This window comes from Ricinus communis, chromosome 8 (assembly GCF_019578655.1).
Source record: "Ricinus communis isolate WT05 ecotype wild-type chromosome 8, ASM1957865v1, whole genome shotgun sequence".
Classification (NCBI taxonomy): domain Eukaryota; kingdom Viridiplantae; phylum Streptophyta; class Magnoliopsida; order Malpighiales; family Euphorbiaceae; genus Ricinus; species Ricinus communis.
The window spans coordinates 15,165,260-15,178,303 of NC_063263.1; the positions used below are offsets into that span (position 1 = coordinate 15,165,260).

Consider the following 13,044-nt stretch of genomic DNA (forward strand, 5'->3'; position numbering starts at 1 on the left):
CAAGTGAAGCTTGGTACTAGCTATATAATTAGCTTCCTAATTGTGTAGCATCAGTGGACTTTCTGAGATGAAGATATGCTCAAGGTACCCGGCCGAAGTCTGATGCCTATTACGAAGGTTACAAATGATGCTCTCAGTATTGCTTGTTCTCCATTTAAGATGTTTTTGTTTTGTTTTAAGATTTTAGATTTACCTTTTTAGATACAATAACTAGCTTGATAGCTTAGAAAGCGTGCACGTTTGCATATTATTTCTCACTAAGGCAAACTCAAAAACTATATAGGAAAAGCGTAAAATACAACTTAAAGAAAATCCTGAGAACAATTAACGAGAAATCTGCAATTTTGTCCAAGCACAGAAGACATGTCCATCCAATACTAGCCCATGAAATGGCCAGATAAATTAATACTTTCCATTAACAATATATTAATTTATAATACAACTGAAGCTCGACCAAAAATGGTGAATTGATGAATAGCACACATATATGATATATTAACATAAGAAAGGCAAAAAGGGAGAAATTTAGAAAATAAAAAGAAAAGAGAGAAAAGCCTGGTAAAAATAAAGCGAAAACTCGCACAGAACACACCCCTTACCCATTCCCCAACCAAAAAAAGGGGGCGAAGAAATAGAAAATAAACAAAATATGAACACACTATCTCAACTGGAAGCAGTAGTACACAAGATACATCGTAAACGAGAACCAGAATTTGCCTCATCGTCATCATCATCATCATCGTCATCATCCTCGTACTCATACCCTAGGACCTGCTCCCTAGAAGCGTCTCCACTCGCTCTTTGGCCACTAACAGTATTCATGGAATCCATTAGGCAAGTCATGTGATAAGCATGACAGCAAAAGAATACAATGACTGATACATTTTGTATAGAGAAGGGATCAAAACACATGCAACATCTCGAGTCTCCCCTGGTTTTTGACTTAACCACCATAGTCCTCAAGTTTGGTGTTCGCTCAGTTGTCTGAGAATCCCTACTGCCATCTCTTTTCGCCCGTGCATCATCTCCTTCGTTGCTTAAGCAAACTGCCCGCCTTGCTTCCTTGTAGTATTTGACCAAGAGGTTTACACAATCAGCCTGTGCATTTCAAATAATACCACGTTAACAAACTGCTGAGTACTACAACTATCATTTTTATCTTCAACTAAAAGCAAGGGCATGAAGCTTAGTACCTTAAGAATGTCATTACATCCATGTCTAAGAGATGTTTCAGTTCTGTAATCAGTGATAATTTTTACCAGACGATCCCTGAGTCTGAAAACAAGATTAAAAAATAGAAAAATTAGACACAAAATAGCTGTATTGAACTATCGCTATTATTTGAAGAAAAGTTGAAGAGTGGAAAACGCCATAATGGGTATTTTATCAGGACATTGTGCTCACAAAATCGTCTTACTCTTGTTATAAAAATCCTTGATTTGCCTTAGACTGGAAAAAGTGAAGAAATAGTAGATTCTCAAATGGAGCTGAAGGGAGGAAAATATCCATATAGCAAAATTTGGTTGAAGGCTTAGGTGATTAAAGTCAAGCCGTGTACTAGATTCTTGAAAAAAAAATTTTAATTATGAGGTAACCGAAAGTTAAGCATGTGGCAAATGCAGATTAGATACAAAACTGACACGGAGATGCAGCAAAAGGTAATGTCTTGCAACTAGAGAACAGCGAAACTAAAAAGGACAAATACCAATAACAGACATGCAACCAATACTATCACCAACAAAGTGACTGCGTGTAAATCTAATTTCAGGGAATTGGAGTCCTCATTTCCTTAAAAATTTACTAACATGGAAGAATTGCTGAAAGAGTTTCTTGGTACCTGAACTCAGAAAGAACAGAATTTGACACTCATATAAAGCCCTTTCCTTCTCTTCTAATCATTCTGACCTAGGGCTCATCTGTGATTCCTAACCTCGGTGAATTTAAGCAATCTTAGTTAAGTTGTAAAAAACTGATTTTTGAGACTAGGATCAGAGTCAAAAGTTTTTTGGCCTTAAAGCATCTCCAGATTTTGCTTGGTTTGCATCAATTGCCAATTTCGGGAAGGAAAACTCGAGACCACACAGTAAAAGAAAATGCACAGCCAAAACTTAAACCTAAGTCCAGGCATACTCACCGTGGAATCTCCAACCCGTTAGGTACCATATTTACAATATATAGGGGATCAAGATTGCCAACAGTATGCTCCAGCAACACTCCCACCTGAAGGTAGCAAAACATGCTCAGGGAAAATTGAGAAAAGAGGCATGTAGAAATGTAAAATCACAAATGCGTTAATGTGCTAGTATTCTGCAATCTAAATCTCAATATACCATTTCAGGTTTGTTAAGGCACTGCCTAATTAATTCTTCCCAAAGTTCATCATCATGCTGCATAGTGACAAATTCTACAGCCTGCACATAAAATCATTGTGCTTATTTATGCTGGTATTCAAACTTATTACGAACACAAATAATGATCAAGAAACAACTGAAAAGAAAAAACAAAGTCAAATTAAACACCTCTTCAATATCTCCTAATTTATTTATGATGACAGCAAGTGCCTTTTTTGAATTTCCCATTCTTCCAAGTATGAAAACTTGCTCCCTCAAAAGATCTCTCTTGATGCAAATGTCATAGGCCTGAAATTAATAATAAGTAATTAAAGAACAAAGTTGCATTTTCATTGACTTAGAACATGAACAATTGATAATAAATTGACTGTTCAAACCTTCTCAAGTGTGTAATGTTGGCTACTACGAAGAAAAGGAAGTAGCATTTTTGGATCATAATCTGCATAAAGCTCTACCTGTCATAGTGAAGAAAGGCTAATGTTAGACATTGATGACAAACCACACATTTTACTGCACTCTTAACAATTAAGGAATCTTACTACATCAGATGCATAACAAAAGATAAAAAGAGATCTTCATCAAAAAGAAGCCAGGTAAAAATATTCAGATAAGTCGATAACTAGAGTCTTTTGAGATTCAAACTAGAGAATGAGTTGACTGGGATGGCAGGAAAATTGAGCATGTTAGCAGACAAAATGAAGCTGCCTCAACTAGGCTTGGCAAAAATTACTCCAACATTGAAAAGCTGATCACATCACAAGCAAGGGGGTTTGGTTTTGCTTTAATTCCATTCATGCAGAAGTCCTGTCACCACAATTCTAACCCAAGATAATTGTGTAATTTGTGTTGGATCATATATTAACCAGCCTACAAGGGTTAACAGGTTAAATAGATCATACTAATGGGATCTGCCATGTCAGCCCAACTTGACATGTTTGTTAAATGATTTGTATCTTATCACATCACTGATCTAATAACTAGATTGCATTCCACTTTCAGTTTCCAGTGCTTTATAACTAATCATGTCAATCCAAATATGATTATACCCCGCTCGCATAATACAAACACAACACATTAACCTAAGTTGCTGAACTTTGATGCAGTTGCATTAAGTTGATCAAAGGGCACATGACTCGTGCACCTATATAGCATCCTCCAAAAGAATAATAAAGTCCCTCCACTATATTGTATATATACAAGGAATAGAAAGCCAGCACAAATAAAATCTAATTTCAATTTTGATGCTGTTGACATTTTAATATCTGCAGTAACTAAAGCACTGGAATTAAGACAGCATTCAAATTCAAAACTTAAAGTGCAAAAATAACAGACTGCACCATACCTGCATATCATGAAAATCTTTTCCTGCATGTGGATTTGCTTCAAATAATGAATGCAGGTACAAATGCAAGAAATATCTGGAATCGCACTTATTTCTGGCAGCCAGCAGTTGTGAGACAACTTCAGCTGGAGGAATTAAGTCCCTGTTTTGGATCAACAAGGGAACTGCACGCTTGCAATCAAGCATCATCAATTGGACAACCTGCAAAGCAGCAAACACAAGCATAAAAGAAAAACTGGTATGAGAATAAGTTAGGAAAAGAAAAGAAAACAACTACACGGAAATAATAAGATCAAACCATCAAATATAGTACTTCTACATTAATAAGCCATGATAACTTGGAATAGATGAAGCTATAACCATTTCAAGTTATTTTGTGGAGCCAAACCTTTTCACGAATAGCATCATGTAAGTTGTGCTTTTCAACGAAATCAAATATTTCTGGCTTCATAAGCTGAAAAACATAAATCAGTAAAAAGAAAATACATCAGAATGATAAAATTGACACAATATTTTGCTTGCTGTCTCTCTGCATAAATTTGCAGGGCGTAAGTGTGCAACAAAATACTTACATCAGCATAAAGTGAAGAAGCTCTCTCATATTGCCCATCAATTACATATAATTCCGCTAGTGCCTGATGATAAAAGCAGACTATGATTAAACACATGCAGCATGTGAAAATTTCAGATGAAGTGACATGCAGAAAACCCATCCAACCTCTTTGAGTGCATCAGTCATGGAAGAGGTGTTTAGTTGAGGTTCAATAGCAGATATGACAGGTAATGCAGAATAAATTACAGGTGGCCAAGATTTAACAGTTGACAAAAGATCCTTGTGAAAAGATGGATTTGTCGCCAGAGCTACAAGTGCAACCTGGAGCATAAACAATGGAAAAAAAAAAATTGCCTTGATTCGAAGTTGGAATATCAGAAAAAGCATGAAGGGACTACACAAATACAATTCTTCTGCAAACCTCATAAGCAGTATCACGCAGTCTTGGGTTTTCCGTTGGTATGTAAGGAACCAATACAGGAAGCTGACGAAGATGAGCAAAATGGAAAACCCACCTGCAAAAGAACCAGCTTGCAGTCATTTATTAATGAGGAATGTGGGAATATTTAGTAATTGTTGTTTTCTTTCTTTATTATTTTTTGTTTTTACCTTTCCCATGCTGATGCAGATCCTTGTAACAGTTTAGGACATAAAGATGCAGCTTGAGCATACTTCCTTTCCACAATCAAATGATCAAGATATCTAGATCCTACCTGAACATGCAACAATCCGTAATTGAGACATTATGCAGGCTGAATTAACATAGCAACTAAAAGAAGTTGTAGGAAAACAAACAAATAACTCATATGACAGACAGAATGAAGGTTTAAGATGGAGGACAGATTTCAATTCAATTTCAACAGAATATTGACATTTCACAGAGAAATGAACAAGAGATGGAATAAGGAGAAGAACAGAAAGGAAGGCAATAAAATATGTTTAAACCAACTGTAAGAGCAAAGGACCAGATAAGCATTCTTAAACACAGGAACTGTAACCACTCCCTTTTAGGAAAAATATAACAGAAACTTTGTTGGAGGAAGGAAAAGGAGAAAAAAATAAAAAAGAAAGAAAAGCATATAGCTGATAACAAATAAGTCTTATTATGCATCTTGAAGGTCTGTGACATTATGTTTTACATGATCCTAGACTTTAGCTCCATGACTGAATACTCCACTCAAAGGCTCCAAAACAATCCTCTCCACATACAGATTTTACATCATAGAGGCAGGATACATGCTACTTATGGTGCCACTATTATTGTTTCTACACTAACCAACAAATCAAGAACCTTCCCTGCCATGCATGATTTATTGCAGTACAAAAGACCAAAACGTCAATCATACGGCCTTGTAACTGAACAACAATAAAAGGGTTTGAACTGTCTAACCATCCTTTCTACACATAAAACTATTAATTCAGCATCATCAATCTTCTCTGTAACATATTACCTGCTTTGAGGATCTGAAATAGCTGCAGTATTATTCATAGCAGATGACCTCAGTTAGAGCTAAGGCTAAGCTTAAGAAAAAAATATTCCTTAAGTAACCGCAAAGAGAACAAAGGTAATTATCAACTCAGGTGTTCGTGGAAAAAAATATATGGAACAAATATGAGACACAACAGAGCTCTTAACATTTAAATATTATGTATGAAAAATTGATATACCTCATCAAGGAGTTCACTCCGAGCCTGACCTGCTTCAACTGCAGCTAAAGCTTTCTCATGCCAATTATGCTGTAGAAGCCATGTAATATGATCTTCAGCATCCCTAATAGAACATCATTGCATCTTTTAATAAGTTCCAAATTTCAAGGACAATTAGGTTTCCACTAGTAATGACAGCATATTTTGAAATACAAGAAGGTTAACTACTTGTAGATGCATGTTCTTGAAATGCAAAAAGTTCCAAGAAATAAAAACTTCTATTTAAGAACTGAAACTAACCTTGGTTTTGCAATAACCACATCCTTTGGGGAGACAATATAGTACAATGGTTCATCACCAGCAGCCCATTGACCACCAGCGTAGCTGCTACCTAAAATTACATGAAAAAACTGTAAGAACTTACATGTGTAACATCTAACATACAAAAACGCACCAACTTCAAATATACATATGTTAACCTGAGAAAGGAGAATGAGCAAGGGAGTAATCCTTTGCCTTGTAATGCTCAAAACCATGCACAGGCAGCGCATCTGTTGCAAGTTCATCATTATTCCATGTAATTATGCGTACTTCTGGTCTCTGTGCATTACCCTGTTTAAATAGGTAGGACAGATCAGACACAATACTACATCTCTAATAGCTGAAAGCCAGAAATTGATTTTCAAGCATGTTCTAAAAGGGAAGCTACTTTAATGCCACAAGAACCATACAATTTTTGCATCAAAAGGCAATAATCAGTAAGGAAACTTTAAATTCATGCTAGCAAGAATAAATGGAACTTGTATTGACGTTCACAGAAAACCAGAAAAAATATGCTGAAGCAAACAACATAAGCACCAATGTGAATTGCTCGACTAATAAACTAACTGCTATAAAGAATGATGCATCTTTCCTGTAAGCGACACATGAGGGGAGGTCTAAATACTAAAGCTTGATGAGAAAATGATGTTTAACAACCTTAGTCATTGAGTCTCTATATGCAGCATGATCTCCTATAGTATGCTTTTACCTAAATCAGGGAGTAAATAAGTGGCAAACACCAACACAAAAAGAAAAAACCAATGAGACTAATTTGCAGTTTGCCAAAATGATAAATTATATCTTTTCTATTGAATTATGCACATTGAAAAGATGATCCAACCAAAATTTGCCCAAATGGTTAGTTGATGCAACCACCTAATTTCCTCCTATTTTCAGTTTATCAAAATGACCATCACATATTTTCTCTATTGACGTCTATACATAACAGGTGCTAGGTCAAGAATCACAATTCATATATTCCATACAACATTATAGGGAAGTACCTGTCTTGATGGAATGGTGCTGCTAAATTCCTTCTCCCCATCTTCTCCAGGAATATAAGCTAGAACAACCAAAGAATCACCAAAAGGAGCAATTCCTGAAATATAATAGCTGGTTTGAAAAGATGCCACAATATCCACCTTGTTCATGCTAGCCGCTGGAAGAGGCTTGTATGTCCCATTGGTTCCTTTATGCTCGTTTGCTCTTATTGATGCAATTTTCACAGATGTTCCCCAGCCAATAACCAAGAGAGAATCATCCTGAATGCAATAGAAAGATGCCAAGACATTGCGTAGAATTTGGCAAACACATGTTTATGTTAATTTCAAAACCACAAGAGTATAATAAAACAAAACAAATATATTAAATTGATGAAAAAGATGGATAAACTGTTCAGACAGTTATGGGTCACCTGTTCATTGACTAACCTGCCAAACTAAGTGAGGGAGCAAAAGCTCAGGGCGTGGACTTCCCCGTGGTCTTTCAATAAATGTTATACGCTGATCATTGGCAGCATCGTAAACCTTCACGCCTGCATCATTAGCCCAAGCAATAAGACTTGTTCTCCATTTTACAGCATGTATTGGACCTTCACCAGAGTGCAAAACCTAAAGAGCACAAATTAATCTTCAATATCAAGAACCAAAAACCTTAACTGGAAACTCCATAAATAAGGTATCATACAAACCTGGTCACGGTAGCCCAACCATTTCTTTGAATTAAAATATAAATGACCTGCTAAACCACCAGCTACAAATCTTCTCGATGTTTTTCTTGAATATTCAGGGTCCAAAGCAATAGCCTTCATTGGACGATGGTAATCAAATTTCATTTTCTCATCAGTGAAAAGGCTATGTATTACAACAGATCCATCATCTGAACAGCTTCCTATGTATTCACCTTCTATATCAAAGCTGAGGTCATTGACTGCAGCAGTGTGAGCAGCAAACTCCTTAACCTGGAAAGAAACAAATTAAGGACATGGTTCAAGCATACTGTAATACCGCAATACCAATTTTAAGGTACAAACAATCTTTTAACCCTAATACAGCTTATTGGCCACGCAAATAAAGCACTTCAAACGTTTGTTGCCAACCCTCATTCCTTCCCTTCTTCCATTCCCAAAAGAAAATTAATGTATTTGATTGTTATGTAATGACTAATTCCTAACTTCAAAGCATCTTATTTTAGCTCCAAAACTTCTGAAGCAAGTAATAATTGGTACACTAACATGGGTGTTTGATAGTAAAAGAACAAGCATATAGTTATGACAATGTAAGAGTGTCCTGTAAACATTCACATATGACATAGTTAAACGTCCTCTTATAGTCCTTGTTTGGTTCAAGGAATGGAAAAACAGGAACCAAATAGTTTTTCCATCTCACAGGATAGCTATTTTTCACTTGACAAGACAAAAGAGGGGAAAAGAAAAGAAAAGAAAAGAAAAGAGAGCAAAATACACATTTTCAAAAACATTACTCAATTATGAACTATAACACAATTAAAATTCTAGCTAAACGTTGACATTGCCAATATATAGTTTTATTTACTAATATGAGCTGGAAGCTATAGATTGATGAAATTCAAAGCAACAAAAACAGAAAGATTAAGTAACAGTAGAAAGAAAGAAAGAGCTGAATAATAAGTATCATTAACTCAATGTCCCTAATTAAAAGTAAAGATTGCAAATTGTAATCGAAACTCAGATCCAATAGGATAAAATCAAACAAATGAACAGTTGAGCTAAGCAATTAATCACCTGATTACCAAGAAAATCAAGAATATGAACGGTCCCGTCAAGTGTACCGAGCGCGATCATACGCTCCGCTACTGCAATACACGACGCCGCATCATTTGATAGTAGCGTCGGTATACTCCCTCCCATTCTCTGGTACTTGAGCCTCGGCTCTTCTTCTTCTTCTTCTTCTTCTTCTTCATCTTCATCTTCATTCACGTCGTCGTCGTCTTCTTCTTCTTCTTCTTCTTCTTCACGCTCGTCGTCGCCGTCGACGCCGTTCTCCGGCGGAATCGGAGACATTTGAAGGAAAATCGTGCGATTCGTTATGGAGAGAAAGGGAAGGGGAGGAAAGGCAAAGTAAAGAAGGAATGATTGAGGGAGAGAGAGATCTGTTTGGTTATTTAGGTTCTGTTTGGGGGATTGGATTAAAGGAGTCGAGGTTTTGGTTAAAAACGGCTTTTTTAGTTAAATTATTAATTAACAAGAGAACAAAAGAGTGATGACAAGTTAAGTGCGACACTTGTCTTTACTTTTTTTCTTCTTTTTCATTATTTACTCTCTTCTGTTTGGTTTGTGTTCTTCTTTCCTTTGATTTGATTGGGCCACTTTGTTCTTCTTCTGCAGATTAGTATTCCATGGAAGGTGCGAATTCGAAATCCGACATAAACACGTACGCAGTGGATTTAGTTCCCGCAATCATATAACCCCTCTGCCAATCAAAAATTTGAAAGGTGTCAATGGAAAACGTCTCATATTTATTTAACATCTATTTTGTTACAAAATTATTACTACTCCTGAGAATTTATTATATTTATAGGGAGTAATTTATCTAAACAATTCTCTATTTAGGAATTAAAAATCTAATTTAACACGTATATTTTAAACATATTTATATATTAAAATATTTAATAACAGTAGTAATACGTGAACATTTATATTGATAATATCTGATAAATTTCTTTGGATAATAAATAACACAATAATATATATATATATATATATATATATATATATATATATATATATAATGATGATATTATTTTTTTATTTTTAAAATACTTATTACAAAAAAAGTTACGACATATTTTTCAAAAAGAAAACGATTTGTAATTTTTTATTTTTTTGAAATAGTCTCGTCTTTATTTTCATTTGACACTAAATTTATGGAACTCTAATATATGTCATTTTTAGATTAATTAATTATATTTGGACTCCAATAATATTCATGTAATTTTTGCTAAGACAAAACTTTATAACAATGTTTTTTTTCTTCTTTTTCTATCAGCCAAAACTTTCATATCATACCGTCAAACTCACAAAATTTATGTCATTTGAGAAGATGCTTTTGAGTAGGTGAAATAATGGACTCATTTCTGGACCATTTTTGGTCGCATAAAATGTTTTATTTTTCTTTTTTTTATTTTCTTTCTTTAAAGTAATGTGGACCTTGAGATTATATATATATATATATATATATATAATGGTTACTATCTTCCATGTACCCCACGAAAATGACATAAAAAATACTCAATTGTGTGGATCATAAAGGAAATATCCTTGTGTCGATGTCATTTCTCCTTTTCCTTGTAAGAAGATTCTCACAAAAAAACTGGCAAAAGCTTTCTAAGGAAAAATAAATAAATTTATTATAAAAAAAAAAAAAAAAAAGGCTTCTTTGAGGAAGCTCAAGTCCCATTATTATCACAGATTAGAACATTTATAATAATATGTGTTGGGATGATTACTCTGTCTACTGGTCAAAATTATTAGTGTTTTTTGATGGTCAAGTAACTGGTTGTTTTGCTTTATTCAATTAACGGTTGATACCACTTGTCTTTTTAAATTCAGATTTAAGTGATAAAATGAAATTTCAACAATTTTATTTGAAAATGATAATACTTTTAATTTTTTATAAAAAAAATAATTCATAGTGAGGTCTTTTTAAATTCAGATTTAAGTGATAAAATGAAATTTCAACAATTTTATTTGAAAATGATAATACTTTTAATTTTTTATAAAAAAAATAATTCATAGTGAGGTCTTCCGAAAGCGAGAGGTTTCAGGTTTAAATTTTTTATTATATATTATATGTTTGTTTAAATTTGTTGAGAACGAGAGATTTCATATTTAAATTTTTTTATTATATGTACTATATTTTTACTTAAATAATAAATATAAAAATATAATTATTATTTTTATTTAATTTACAACATTGTCGGAGTTTTCATGGATATATGAAAAAAAAGAAGTTAAATTTAACCAGTGATTTCTATTAAAGGATGATTCAGTAAGATCGCCCCATGGCCAATCTTATTGGGGGTAAGCTACCAGTCATCTGCTATTATTGGATGATGGTCTAGGTTTAATACTCGTTCTTCATCTTAGGACGAGATTTTGGTGGACAAACTTGGGATAAATACGACCTATCGTTTTTGAGCTGACAAGAAAACGACAAAACGTCAAGCTGTTATGGTGGATCCTTGGATTCTATCTCTTCGGGCTTTACGTTGTAGAGCCTTGATTTGTGCTTGTGGACTTTCGGCTCTTTATTAATTAATAGAATTTATAGCCAGTTTGAATTTCTCAACGTCTAACGTTGTCGACAGAGTACACTTGTTCAAACTTCAGATTTAGCTAGGTTTGAGTTTTAGTCTAAGTCCAAGTTAAAATCCTACTTCTTTATTTATATTTAAATTTTAGAGAACAACTTTATGGTAACAAAAAATATATTTATTATTATGACTTTTCCTTTATTTTCTTTTGATAATTTTTTAATATTTTTATTCATTCAATTTTTATTTTTTTTAACTTTGTTAAAAAAAACTAAGAACATACATAAAAAATATTAAAATTATATTATTTAACTTATGTCATCGTCAAATTAGCCAAAATGACATAAATTTATTAGTTTTTATTTTATATTTTTTTATTTAGTATTTATGAATTGGAGAATACTTCATATAATGTGTTGTTTAATGATAATAAAGAGGTGCGTTTTAAGAAATATATCACAATATAAAAAAATATCAAAATACAGTTATAAATATACAAAGGTAAACTAAAATAAAATCCAATGAGTCATTTAAGGGTATCCAAAAGAATAATAATTTTATATTTATTGCAACTACTTAAAATTTTTATGACAATACAATAATGGACAACAAAGAAGGATGAAGAAAATGATACAAAAAAAATACTAAAATGATACTATCATATACTAAGAAAATTATATACATAAAAATTTTAAAATTTTAAAAATTGTAGAAATAAAATTTAACATTTTATTTTCCATCTATATATAAAAGACTTTAAATTTTAATCAATTTTGATATATAGTTATAAATATATATATTAAATTGATATTAAATAAACAACATCGTTAAACTCGTCTAAAACATGCTTTTTAAAGTTTAAACGAACCCATAAAAAACAAGTGCATATATGTTGGAAGTTCAAATTTTTCAAAGGGAAAGCTCAGGCGGATGTAGGAATGTCAATGGGTAGGATATGCGCTCATTTAAGGATATCCGGATTAAAATATGTATATCTAATTTCGTCCAGACCCGAATAAAAATATTTGCATATTATTTGAACCCAATTAAAATCCATTTAAATTAAATAATTATTAAATATATTAATAGATATTTAAATAGATAGTAGGTACCTATCCGTTTATATAAATATTTAGATAATTAAATGAGTATTATTTACAATAATTAAATTCTAAAATATATTAACAAAATTAATATAAATAAAAATATAAAATATAAACTAATCAAATCTAAATATATTAATATTCAATAAAACATTCAATATTCAATAGATTAATACAATCCAAATATAGAGTTAGTAAAATTTAAAATAATAAAATAAAATAAAATAAATAATAATATAATCATATTCGGGTAAATGGTGCTTGTATATTTAATTATGAATAATAAAATGATTTGATTTGACTTTTAAGCAAAAGGAATGTGGGTTAACTGAACTAACTAAATTGTTTTATTTACTAGTAAGAAATGTTTAAGAAATATTACATTGATTTAATTTTGTTCAATATTCTATTTGCTCCGGTTTGATTTAGCCAAAA

At 32.6% G+C, this 13,044-nt stretch overlaps 1 protein-coding gene across 1 annotated transcript; it reads right to left on the bottom strand.

The window, feature by feature from the left end:
• Window positions 1–364: 364 nt before the first annotated feature.
• Window positions 365–9,628, bottom strand: LOC8275267 (vacuolar protein sorting-associated protein 41 homolog). The gene is made up of 19 exons (XM_002523702.4): window positions 8,976–9,628; window positions 7,905–8,174; window positions 7,645–7,824; window positions 7,219–7,476; window positions 6,373–6,505; window positions 6,194–6,284; window positions 5,915–6,017; window positions 4,856–4,959; window positions 4,668–4,761; window positions 4,412–4,567; window positions 4,266–4,328; window positions 4,082–4,147; window positions 3,694–3,894; window positions 2,729–2,806; window positions 2,520–2,639; window positions 2,331–2,411; window positions 2,135–2,220; window positions 1,194–1,275; window positions 365–1,098 (listed from the first exon to the last, which is right to left on the bottom strand). The coding sequence occupies exons 1-19, from the start codon at window positions 9,252–9,254 to the stop codon at window positions 664–666; spliced, it is 2,880 nt and encodes a 959-aa protein (XP_002523748.2). The 5' UTR covers window positions 9,255–9,628; the 3' UTR covers window positions 365–663.
• Window positions 9,629–13,044: the final 3,416 nt, after the last annotated feature.

What these genes read in the sequence shown, in the direction of transcription:
- LOC8275267 (XM_002523702.4), bottom strand. Translation starts at nt 9,254, where the DNA reads ATGTCTCCGATTCCGCCGGAGAACGGCGTCGACGGCGACGACGAGCGT. An exon ending in TTGATTTTCTTGGTAATCAG is followed by an intron (nt 8,175 to 8,975) that starts GTGATTAATTGC and finishes GTTTCTTTCCAG; the next exon opens with GTTAAGGAGTTTGCTGCTCA. An exon ending in GCACCATTCCATCAAGACAG is followed by an intron (nt 6,506 to 7,218) that starts GTACTTCCCTAT and finishes CTATTTAAACAG; the next exon opens with GGTAATGCACAGAGACCAGA.